General features: G+C 44.7%; 1 protein-coding gene across 2 annotated transcripts in view; it reads right to left on the minus strand.

Annotated features, from left to right (window-relative positions):
* The window catches only part of LOC120017702 (attractin-like protein 1), a 314,009-nt gene continuing 301,380 nt past the window's right edge, over positions 1-12,629 (minus strand). For both annotated transcript variants that reach the window (XM_038960633.1, XM_038960634.1), the window contains 2 exons: positions 8,777-8,891; positions 1-1,859 (listed from right to left, as the gene is read on the minus strand). In XM_038960633.1, coding sequence (XP_038816561.1) covers positions 1,735-1,859; positions 8,777-8,891 — 240 coding nt within the window. In that variant the 3' untranslated portion in view covers positions 1-1,734. The remainder of the gene's footprint in view (positions 1,860-8,776; positions 8,892-12,629) is intronic.

A 12,629-nucleotide genomic window follows, 5' to 3' on the forward strand; every position in this document is an offset into this window, starting at 1 on the left:
TTACAGTATGAAGAAGCATCAAAATGTTTATTTGTAACTTTACACAATATGCCCATATGAAGAAAATAATGAGGTGAGCAGCTCTTCATTCATACACATTTCAACAGATCGGTGTAAGATACATTACATGTAGTATTCACCTAAATGGAAAACATCAGATTTCTCACATTTATACATTTCTTATGTACATTTAAAAGCGTAAACCATTTATTAGGTTACGTTTACAATGATTTACAAGACAGAACAAAATGCGACAGAACATGGGATGCTTCGGATAAAAGTGTAAACACAATGAACTTCAAAGTGATACAGAGAAAACAGTCAAACTGTCCAAATGCCAAAAATAAGTAAAAGAAATATAAAAATGGAAACAAAAAAAGATTTCTTCATATGATACTGTGGAATGAAGGAACCACAGGACCCACACCCTGACGGAGGTTATCTTTCGATACTTTGAAAAAATTCATGCTTCCTTCCTCTCTTCCTTGAAGTAATCCCAGAGAGTAGGAAAGGAAATGAATGTAGCATTTTGGAACAGGGCCTGAGAATGTTATAGGCTGAATCGATTTGCATGATTGAAGCTGAGTAAGTGTGTAAAACAAATTAATGGACCTGGATTTAGGTTAAATTAATATTTTTTTTAAAATTATTTTTATTATTAACATACTGTACAAGAAAACATTAGAACTAAGTACCTTTTATGATCGTATTGTCTTCATCATTTCATTAGAAACACAATCATTCACAATAAAAGATGGCAAAATAAAACAATATGAGTAGTAATTAAAATAGTATTTTATATTCTAAATCTATAATTAAATAAACCTTGATATGTATAAAGGATATGTGTTGACGGATAATGAGAAATATGTTGAAACATCACAGCTATGAAACATGGAAAGGACATGCATTTGAATGCCAGAATACATGTCATGCCATTGCGCTTTGACAATGACCTTAACATAATAAACACAGGCAGGTTTAGTTTCTGATATACAAGTTTTCTTTCTTTTTTTGCTGTTCTTTGCATCCAACTTCTTCATTGGCCCGTGACATACTCTATTGCTGGTAGGCTAAGTCAAGGCTCTTGGTGCATACTGTGAGGAACTCAGAACCGTCTTTCAGCACAGGATATTCTAACTCAGAGTGAGGCCATCATATAGTCAAGTCAAGTTATTCTAGACCCATAGGCTGCTCTGTTTATTTAGCATGGATTGAATTTGGGCAGACCATACATTAAAAGAAAACACAACAGAAAACACAAGGGAGCTTTTTTCTCTCTAATGTCTTTGTATCAAAATGAGCACATACCTCATCTGCAAGAGGCCCTTGGCATTGTTCTTTCAGACTCACGTCACATGACAGTCAAACCTCAAGTGGCGACCTGCTCCTCCTAAACTCTTAAGGAGATGTATCCACAGGGAGGAAGTGCAGACTAGAAACTTCCTGGCTGAGAGCCAATGGGATGTGCAGAACCCCCCAGCTGGGCTGGGCAGAGACCCAACCAGGGAGCAGACAAGTCACTCTGGATAAACTCCATTACAGAGTGTGGAGGTGAGGAGGCACACGAAGCGGACACTCAACGTCACAATAAAGGGCTTCCGTTATCATCAGGTTCACTTCAGCACGCCGTGCTGTTGAGAGACGGGTAAAAAGAGAGCAAGAACTTGTCAGAAAACAGAAGCGTTTGCAGTCCTTCCAGGTGTTTTCAGGCTCCCCTTTCAGTCAGGCGGTTCAAACACAGGTCCCCTGATGCGTTACTGCATGCGGTTTACGGTTCTTCAGGCCATGGTACTTGTCTCTGAAGTCTCCAGGTTTCTGCTGTGAGGTGTCGATCAGGGCACTGGCGATGGCAATGCCTACAGGGAGGAGGGAGGGAGACAGAAAAAGTAAGGTGAGCTTCAAAGTAAACAGACTCAGCAGCGTGGCAGGTAAAACACAGTGACCAGTAATGAGCTCACTGCCTCCCGCCGGCTTAAATCCATTCCCAACTCCCTAGCACCACCTCCCCAACTCTAGTCCAAGCCCTCACATATCAGAGTTGAGCAGGATGCAACGACGGCCTACAGGTCACTGAAGCATAGCTCTACACCCCTCTGGGCTGCTCTAGGCTGTTATTTCTCTCAATACAACAATCTGATTGGTCAGCTATTTTCTCCAAAAGGCAGACAAGTAGAGAACACAATGACAGCAGATGTTCCTGCGTTCTGTTGGCATGCTGTAATTCATATGGATTTTCAGCATGGCTTGCCCTCTGTACAGCAGTAGGCTTGACTAGTATACTCATTAGGACAGGGACTAAATCGTATTGTATGCAGCCAAAAAAACGAAACGGAAAAACAAGGAAAAGCTCACCAATTTGGACACAACATGCTTAAGCATTTCACACACCAGTGATTCCTGGGTTATTGCAGATGGAAAACCAATTGTGTGTGTGTGTGTGTGTGTGTGTGCGCGTCTGTCTGGTCCAGCCACAGTGCGCCCTTCATCGCAAAAATCGCTTCAGTGCCCTTTCCCACCGTCTTTTGCTGCCCGCTGCCACGGACAGAAGGCAGGCCTTCAGCATTGATTATAAAACAAGATGTACGACTTAAACAGGGATGGATGGAGGGATGAAGACGGGGGTGGAGGAGAGAAAAGAGCCTGGGCCGACACTCTAGTCTCCAGTCTGACGTGTCTGGTCGGTGGAACCATCCTAGACCAGATTACCTGTCAGCCCCTTCACTCCAAATCCTGATCCTTCCAACACAGTTACCTGACACTTTTCTATAGCAATCACTACATGTAACACTGCAGCTAATATGTCTGACCTTGAACAGCACGAGATTGAAAGCCACCACTACTCTTGGATAGAAACCACCACCATGTGTAACCCTTGAAAGACAAACTTTACACACTTCAAATAAAAATAAATAAAAAAACAACTTATATTTTTATCAAAAACTAAAAACATTTCATGAAAAAGTTGTCTTTCTAGATGCCAGTTGAGGTAACTCAACCGAAGATGAACGCTAATTACAAAATAGCTTTTTGGTCATGACAGAGTACTATTTAAAGCCAATGGTTTCTGGATGACATGAGATACCCATCTCAAATTCAATTAATTGGACAACATAATCAAATCAGGATACAGATGAGTGGAGGTGAAGGGCGTTCCCTACTAATGAAACCTATAAATGGGATTGTTTTGTCAGGTGAGGTTCCTGGACCATTAATGTACAAAGTGCTTCCGAACAAGAAGGGACCCCAAATGCACAGAAAATTAAAACAAACAGGAGAGTGAGAATCCTTGTTGAAACCTAGGTTGATATCTTCACCTGACAATGTGTCAAATGTGGTTGACAACGTAGACCAGATGTGCCAGCTTCATCCCAAAGGCAGTTCCTATAGTAACGGAATTTAATGCATACTGTTTTTCATATGTTAAATAACTACTTATGAATAGTCCTTTAAAACCCCATCACCAAACATTTCAGGACAGATACTATCTTAGACTGGAAGTCAATGAAAGGTTTACATAGAGGATCCACTCTGGGTCAATCCGCTCTGGTTCCCACATCACTGTCAACCAGCTCTCCACTCACACCCACACAGGGGGAACGGTCAGAGACAAGATGATGCTTCTGGTACCCTCAGAACAACACTGTAGTGGACCCAGCCTGCACTGTAGGCCAGAGAGAGAGCCCAGAGGCTGGATGTTCATAGACACTCTGCCTGAAAACAGAACACCATACACTAGCATTCCCGTACATTCCCAATAATGGTGACATCATTCCAAAAGAAAAAGGGATTAAGGAAAAATGTTTAACTCATATCTTTATTTTGTGTGCTTAATCTTTCCTCAACACACTCAGCAGCACGTTAGTTTAATGCGCTCAGGAAAAGCCCAGGCCACCGGACCACGAGGCTGTGATGGGGAACGGGGCAACATTGGGAGCAGCACGGCGGAGAGAGAGATAGAGAGATGGAGCAGAACAGGAGAGATAACTGGGCCCTGATTGTGTTTTTTCTTCATTTTCCTCCGCTGGCTTGGGGAACGCCAAGGGATTTATCAACCAGCGGGTTACCTGGGACTGGAAAACATGTCTCTACAGACACCACAGCTAAATGCAAATCGCTAGTCTCTGGGTGATGAGGGCGCCACCACAGACTCTTACCTCAGACCGCACTTGTTCAATAGATCTCCTTCACACCTCCATCCTGCTCTCTCTCTCCCACTCTCTCCCTCTTCCTTTCTCTCCTACTCTCTCTGTCATGGTTGGTCCACCTCGCCTCCTGAATAGGCAGATTATCGTTGATGAGAAGGGGATTGCTGTGTTTGTATTGAGACTATGTTTAAACCCCTGAGAACATGCTGGTATCTGGCAGGCAGATGGCTCCTTCCCTGTCTTGACCTAGTTCTCAACCATTAGGGGCCCACAACAATGGAGGAGGAGGTAGACATGATGGAAGGATGAGAAGTAGCAGGGAAACTAGAGGTAGATAAACAGATGTCCATCCATTTGTCTATCTGTCAGTCTCTGTCCCTTCAGCAAATTGGAGCATGTCTGTCTGTCGGATATTTTATCCATGTGCCAATCCAGCACCAGCTGTAAGTCTGTCTGAGAAGACTGACTTTTAAAAGTACACACCCTTCCTCAGACATGTTTTTATGTTGAAACCAACTTCCCTACATTCAGGGGGAGTTCCTCACTAAGCAGCTAGTTCCAGTAGGTTGGAATCAAAGTTAGCACATTCCTACAATAACTCCCCACTCAACTATTAGTCTGAATGAATTATTAGGCCTGGTTAGAGCCACCCCTACACTGACTTAGGCAGAATAAGAAGGGTGTGTTTGTGTGCGCAAGGGAGTGTGTGTGTGTTGGTGGAGGGATGGAGCTGCTCCTGGTCTTCTCAGCAGAGCACTTTCAAGCAGTGACACACAAGGGCTTAGAGAAGTGGACTTAGAGACAGGCCTGTGGAGAGGAGGGTGTTTGTGGGTATGTTTGTGTACATGCAGGCAGATTGTCTATACCAGATAACAACCTATACAACAAAAACGTATACTACTTATAGCAGATGGGGAAACTACAGTTGAAAGGTGACATTTCCTCCCTGGTGTTATGTATGGATATCGTCGATATGTGCCTTTTCCTATGAAGATGAACCCGTTATCCACCTGTGCTATCCTGGGAGCCTCAGCTCTGCTGTTAGCAGCATTACAGAGCACTGGACCAGATAGAGCTGCTCTACCTGGCACAAAAACCCCAGCACCCCAACATCCACACACTTCCCAAAATCAGAAAAGGCGTCAAGATTCTAAGAGGCGGATTACTATGGAGTTCTGAACCACCACATAAGGAGAGAGAGGAGACTCAGTTTGAAACTGCCGCCGTTAAATATTAAAACAAGGACTGCATGCAGGGGATGCCTTTCACTGCACAAACAATTGTATACATTCCTCTTCCCCGCTTCTAGGAAGGGGGTCAGATAATGGTGACGCTACTAGGGGAAGGAACGACGAGAGAGCAGACGAAAAAACAAAGAGAGGTAAAAATAACTTGTGCTCATGAAACATTCCTCTTGAAGTGAGTCCACAGAGAACGCTGGGAATGGGCTGAGCACGCCTAAAGTGACTTCACTTCCACACACACTCAGATCAATGGTGGAACAGCTCTGATCCTAGAAGGGCCTCTCCAGAGAGAGAGAGAGAGAGAAAGAGAGAGAGAGCGAGCGCGAGAGAGAGCGAGAAAAAGGAGAGCGAGAAAGAGAGAGCGAGAGAGAGAAGAGAGAAGAGAGAGAGAGAAAATAAAGCAAGGGAAGGAGGGTGAAATAGTCTGTTTCATTCAGAGAGGACTTTATCTACCCATTCTCTTTCTTTCTCTCTGTTAGTGTGCGTTTGCACTCCTAGCGATCTCTCTGATCTTCTCTGAACCTTTTCTCACATACCTCCCAGAACTTCCAGCGACACACACATGAAAGCGTAGTACTCAGGGAAAAACTAATCTACACAAAACTGTATTGTCCAGCATCATCATACATACTATACATGTTTCTAAGTGGTAACACAGTGTGACAATTCTGACTATTTTCTACATCACAGAATAATCCTCTCCACATTAACCAGACTGGGGCTATGTCGTTAGTCTTTGAAGTTAGGATGTTACTGGGTTAACATCTGACTATATTTGCACTTTTAATTGTGTCTAGTATTTTGGAATATTCAGAGGAGAGTGATGGTTCCTGGGCACATGACAAGGTAGTTAATGTATCACACACTGACACATCACACTGACACATCAAACACAAACTGAAAAACACACCTATGCACAAACACACACCCACCCACCCACACACACCCACACTCACATACTAACTGGTGTAGGCATCTATCCCTGACCAGTCTGCCCACATCAGATGGGACCAGCTAAATAGCCATTTCCAGTTTACACCCCGAGTATCCCATAAAGCCCCTGAGGCATTCCAATGCCCTCCCTCTTCCTGGTTTCACAGCACTGCTCCAGGACCTACTGCAGAGTGACACTTCCATTACTATAGTTCCATGTATGATATGCATATCAAATTCTTAATCACCCCAATATTACGGCATAAAACTGTCCGACCACTGCACTACAAAAAGAGGGCTAGCAATGTTAACCAATCACCGCACTTTGACTGCATGAAATGGTTCAATCAAGCCCCACGTCAACAAACTTTTCACTCGTCCCACATTTCTTGAATTATTTTATAAAAATCGCTAATTGACATGCAAAATGTCAGAATTACCGCAGCAAAATCAAAATCAAGCATTTTTGGCCGCAACTATCACAAAAAACTCTGAAATCCTCAAGGGACTGACTGTACAGTATGCATTTACCCAGCAGCAGTAGCCAGTACCGTAACCTGCACTTACTGGCTGAACTTATAAGCTGCTACTATTTTCCCAGTACTGGTGGCTTTTAGGCTCCTCTAAATGTAATATAAGCAGCTTTTCCCAGCATGAGAACCTGCTGCCTTGCAAAGTGCTTAACTTCTACCGTCTTTTACAGGCTTCCTGCTGCAGTTACTTTAACACCTGCTCGTATTTCAGCTAGTTTATTATACCTGCATGATGAGCTGACAGCACTCTCTCAGAAAGACCTGGGCTTCAGGGGAAACAGGAGAGAAAAAGGAGAGGAATAAAATAAGTGAGAAAGAGAGAAACTGAGAAACAGAGAAAGCGAGAGGCAGAGAGAGAGGAAGAGTGAGTGAGAGATAGTGAGATATAGTGAGTGAGTGAAAGATATAGTGAGTGAGTGAGTGAGTGATATAGTGAATGATAGAGAGTGATAGAGATTGATAGCAAGTTATAGAGTGAGTGTGAGAGTGAGTGAATGAGAGTGAGTGAGAGTGAGTGATAGAGTGAGTGATATAGTGAGTGATATAGTGAGTGAGTGATAGAGTGAGAGTGATAGAGTGAGTGAGTGAGAGAGAGAGAGATAGAGATAATGTGTGCTTGTGTGTTTAAGGGGAAAGAGTGACAGAGGGAAAGACATATTTAGCTGGGTGCTGTCAGTGATACAAGTTCTAAAGCAGTCCCTAGCTCATCTCTGTGACACTGTGTGCCATTCAAATGGTCATCTCCCTATTCATCTATCCACAGCACAGCGGCATATTCAGCACCTCTGAAATATCACGTATCCTCTTAGGAGAAACAGGAGGTCATCTGGGCTCTGCTGGAAAACCTATTGGAGGGAACAATCGATCCAACAGCCTGCTAATTCCTCCCGGTATAACAAGTTTCCTTCTCTCTCTCTCAAATCAAAGCCCCGAATAGCTGGTAGATCTGTGTCCGTCAAACACAGATGGTACACAGGTTCCCAAATGTAACTGCCTGAAGGAGATGAAGACACTCTGGCAGAGATTGGGTTGTAGAGGAGGTGCGGCTGAGATCTAACAGAGAAAGAGGATAGGTAAGGGAGGTTGGGGGAGGAGAGGAGAGTTTTCACCTCTCTATGCTGTCATGCTTCAGTCAGCAGCTGTCTGGGCAAGGTGGAGGTGAGGAGAGAGGGTTGAAGCAAGAAGGCAGGGAGACCGAGAGAGACAGAGAGAGACAGAGATAAAGACAGATAGATAGTAGAAGGAAGTATTTTCTAAATTAAACTTTTTCTCTTTCTCTTTTGTTCTACACTGAGTGGACAAAACATTAGGAACACCTGCTCGTTCCATGACAGACTGACCAGGTGAATCTAGGTGAAAGCTATGATCCCTTATTGATGTCACCTGTTAAATCCACTTCAATCAGTGTAGATGAAGGGGAGGAGACAGGTTAAAGAAGGATTTTTAAGCCTTTAGATAATTGAAACATGGATAGTGTATGTGTGCCATTCAGAGAGTGAATAGGTAAGACAAAATATTTAAGTGCCTTTGTATGGTAGTAGGTGCCAGGCGCATCCGTTTGTGTCAAGAACTGTAACGCTGCTGGGTTTTTCACGCTCAACAGTTTCCCGTGTGTATCAAGAATGGTCCACCACCCAAAGGACATCCAGCCAACTTGACACAACTGTGGGAAGCATTGGAGTCAACATGGACCAGTATCCCTGTGGAACGCTTTCGGCACCTTGCCCCGACAAATTGAGGCTGTTCTGAGGGCAAAAAGGGTGCAACTCAATATTCAGAAGATGTTCCTTATGTTTGGTATACTCAGTATATATCTGGAATGGTAGAGGGAAATAGTGGTATCTGAAGCATGTGGTAGATCTGGGAGAAGGGCTGGTCTAGAGGCCAGACACTAAGTGGAGAGGAGACAGGTGCTTACCAGACTGGCCAGGAGGGGGTATTCCTGAAGGGACTCTGGGCAGACACATGAGGACGGTCAGTACGCCGGCCCTGCTCCCCCAACATGGCTCCACTGCTATAGGCTTGGGCACACCCTGCACAGAGAGAGAGGAAGGAAGGAGCATGTCAGTCATGTCAATCAATAAACACTCCCAAATCCCATCACAAAGGGGTGCGTCAGATTTCCACACACCACATGGTTCCACTGTTTCTATGAGAACATTGTCCCGCCTGTGTTCGGCTAAAACTTAGCTTGTTATGTTTTGCTGTTGCCCTGTAATTAATTCAAAGTCATTTTTTGAAAAATGAAACATAGATTTTGTGACCCCTAAAATACACACACAGACAATATGCAAAATGTTAGACCTGTGCATGGATCCAGTATGGAAATGGACAGCAGCATTCACCAGCTACTAAGATAGGTCTGTAGGCAGCCCATATCCAGGCACTGGTGAGTCACTGACTGGACATCTATTTCAGTTAGGCTGGATGTCCAGTGGATGGACCCGCTCCCACCCTGCTCCCACCTCCCCCAGATGAGGGCCTCACACATGGGGGAGTTGCCTGACAGACAAGCCCTAGAGCTCAACCTGAAGCCCGAGTAACGGAGATGGATGGTTGGAGGGGACGCTAGGTGCAGGGGAGGTATTTTCCTCCTAGCCGCCACATCCATTTCACTTCGGCTTGTTGAGGGACAGACCCTAGAGAGGACTAGTCATTTCTTTCCATTAAGCCATACTCTCCTCACAGCTCACACCTCCTGACTACCAAGTAGCTTAGGGCGTGGCTCAAGATACCAGCCTCACCTTCTCCTAGGAGAGGGTCTCAAACATGTCCCTGCCAAGGAGGCAAGCTGTGTGTAAATAAACTGTATAGCCCAAAGCTGTGTGTAAATAAACTATATACCCCAAAGCTGTGTGTAAATAAACTGTATAGCCCAAAGCTTGGGGGGAAATAAACTGTATAGCGCAAAGCTGTGTGTAAATAAACTGTACAGCCCAAAGCTGTGTGTAAATAAACTGTATAGCCCAAAGCTGTGTGTAAATAAACTCTTATAGCCCAAAGCTGTGTGTAAATAAACTGTATAGCCCAAAGCTGTGTGATTGCTGCTGCCAGAAGCATTCCAACACGGAGAGGCCAAAATCCCAGCTGGGATCATTGCTATACCACACTGGCATAATGCAGCACGTGTTCTTCTGTTTTCCCCACTCTCAAAGGACAACTTAATCATCACTGACCTCACATAGACACTGTCAAAGGTACAATATGATTTTCCAGTAGTATGTAATGGGATGAACAAACACAACAAAAACACACACAAGCATAACACACACACACACACACACACACACACACACACACACACACACACACACACACACACACACACACACACACGTTCTTTCAGCTTTAAGGTGCATTGATCCCTGCTGTGAGATGATTATACAGAGTGATGAGACGTTGATGTGGTCTCTTGATCATCCTCCACGGTGCCTTGCTGCTACGCACAGCTCTCAAACACAGAACAGAAGCACAGCACGGGGCTTACAGGAGAACAAGAGAGGAAACAATGATGATGAAGAGGAGTCGATGGGAGAGATGAAGAGGAGTCGATGGGAGAGATGAAGAGGAGTCGATGGGAGAGATGAAGAGGAGTCCATAGTCTACAGTTGACCTTGAGGGCAGCAACTCTATTCAAACAAAGTCTATATGCACCTGAGATGTTTTTGTTATAGGGTCTCTGTGGTGCTGGCTGCCAGTGGCTGTCAGACGGAGCTTTACTGAACTACAATATCAAGGAGCAGGTTTGACCCCGGTACCACACCAGAGAGGGAGGTGTCAGGTGACCACAGGGGTCAGGGTTGGACTGTGTTTACTCCTGGTGTCTGCTCTGGTCTGGGGAGGACCCGAGATGAGAGGAGACAGATGTGGTTGTTTACCGGCAACAGGGAAGAAGGCTTGACCTCTGGTCATCCAGATCAATGTCCTGTCGACAGACAATAGCAGAGCAGCCTCCTCTTACATAGGCTGGGTTACAGCACCAGCACCCTTACACCCTACTCTACACTAGCAATTACACCCAGACAAGTCATTGTGTTTCAGTCGGAACGCACCAAAGGTTTGTCAATAGGATGAGATTAAAGTGGATAGAGGGGTGCAGGGTTTAGTCAGGGTGCCTGTCCTCTCTATAGTACTCTGAAGTGCCGTGGGTAGAGCTCCCTGAGAGTAGCCTGTACAGGGCAGCAGTGTGGTCTCACTCCAGAGAACTCACCTCGTTCTCCCTAAAGACATGGTGGCAATGTTGAGTGCTCTACCTGAGATATACTATCCTGCAGTACAGCTCTTATTTTCTGCCATTCTCACCTCTCCCCTGCTCCCATATCTTGGTCTCATGAATGCTCCTTGATCACAGTAGACATGGAGACGCTTCTACAGGGCCTTTATATGAAATGCATAGGATGCTTTCTTCACAAAATAGATGAACGAAATTAAAGTGAGAAAGGAGAGAGAGCGAGAGAGAAAGAGAGAGAGAGAACGAGAGAGAGAGACCGAGAGAGAGAGACCGAGAGAGGGAGACCGAGAGAGGGAGAAAGGGAGAAAGACCGAGAGAGAGAGAGAGAGAGAGGGAGAAAGAGAGCAAGACCAGAGAGAGAGAGAGAGAGAGAGAGAGAGAGAGAGAGAGAGAGAGAGAGAGAGAGAGAGAGAGAGAGAGAGAGGGAGAAAGAGAGCAAGACCGAGAGAGAGAGAGAGAGCAAGACCGACCGAGAGAGAGAGAGAGCGAGAAAGAGAGCAAGACCGAGAGAGAGAGAGAGAGAAAGGGATAAAGAGAGAGCAAGACTAAAAGAGAGAGAGAGAGAGAAAGGGACCAGTGACCCCCTCTCATATCATTACCAAGCCCTGCAATGCCAAGAGCTAAGCAAAGAAAAGTCCCCTCATCCAGCTGGTCCTGGGGCTGAGTTCACAAACCTGTTCTACTAACTGTTCTACTACACTGTGGCTAACTATTTGACCAAGGTTACTGATCAAAACCTTAGAAAAACCTTGACAAAGTACAGGCTCAGTGAGCACAGCCTTGCCATTGAGAAGGGTAGACACAGGAAAACCTGTCTCCCTGTAGAGGAAGGGCTGTGCAACCACTGCACAACAGCAGAACCTGAGACGGAGCTGCATTTCCTGACAAAATGTCAAAAATATAAAACAATTAGAGAGTGTCATTTCCCCAAATTTGAAACCGTTATTCAAGGTTTCAAAGACCTCTCTGATGAGAGTAGGCTACCTGTCCTGTTGGGGAAGGATGCAGAGAACTGTGGGTTGGCAGCACACTACATTGCTGCCTGCCATAAGATGAGGGACAGTGTCTGACAGACCAATCAACCTGCACATGTACTCTACTGTATGTTTATTGTTATTGTTCAATGTATGGTTATTTTGACCCTTGGTTATTGTTGTTACTGTTGTCCCAATTGTGATTCTCATTATTTTCATATTGTAAAGATCCAAAGTAAGCTTTGGCAATATGTACATTGTTACGTCATGCCAATAAAGCAAATTGAATTGAATTTAAAGGGAGATAGAAAGAGCAAGACAGAGAGAGAGAGAGAGAGAGAGGGAGAAAGAAAGAGAGAAAGACCGAGAGAGAGAGAGAGAAAGGGAGAAAGAAAGAGAGAAAGACCGAGAGAGAGAGAGAAAGGGAGAAAGAGAGGCACTTAAAGAGTAAAAGCTGGAAGGGGGATAAAGGAATGAAAGCTTTGCTAACACCAAGCCTCTAAAGATGATGGGAGTACAATGTGTGAGATGTCCTACCCCCAAGTGGTCTTTAATTAAGGTGACCC

This window comes from Salvelinus namaycush, chromosome 22, assembly GCF_016432855.1.
Source record: "Salvelinus namaycush isolate Seneca chromosome 22, SaNama_1.0, whole genome shotgun sequence".
Classification (NCBI taxonomy): domain Eukaryota; kingdom Metazoa; phylum Chordata; class Actinopteri; order Salmoniformes; family Salmonidae; genus Salvelinus; species Salvelinus namaycush.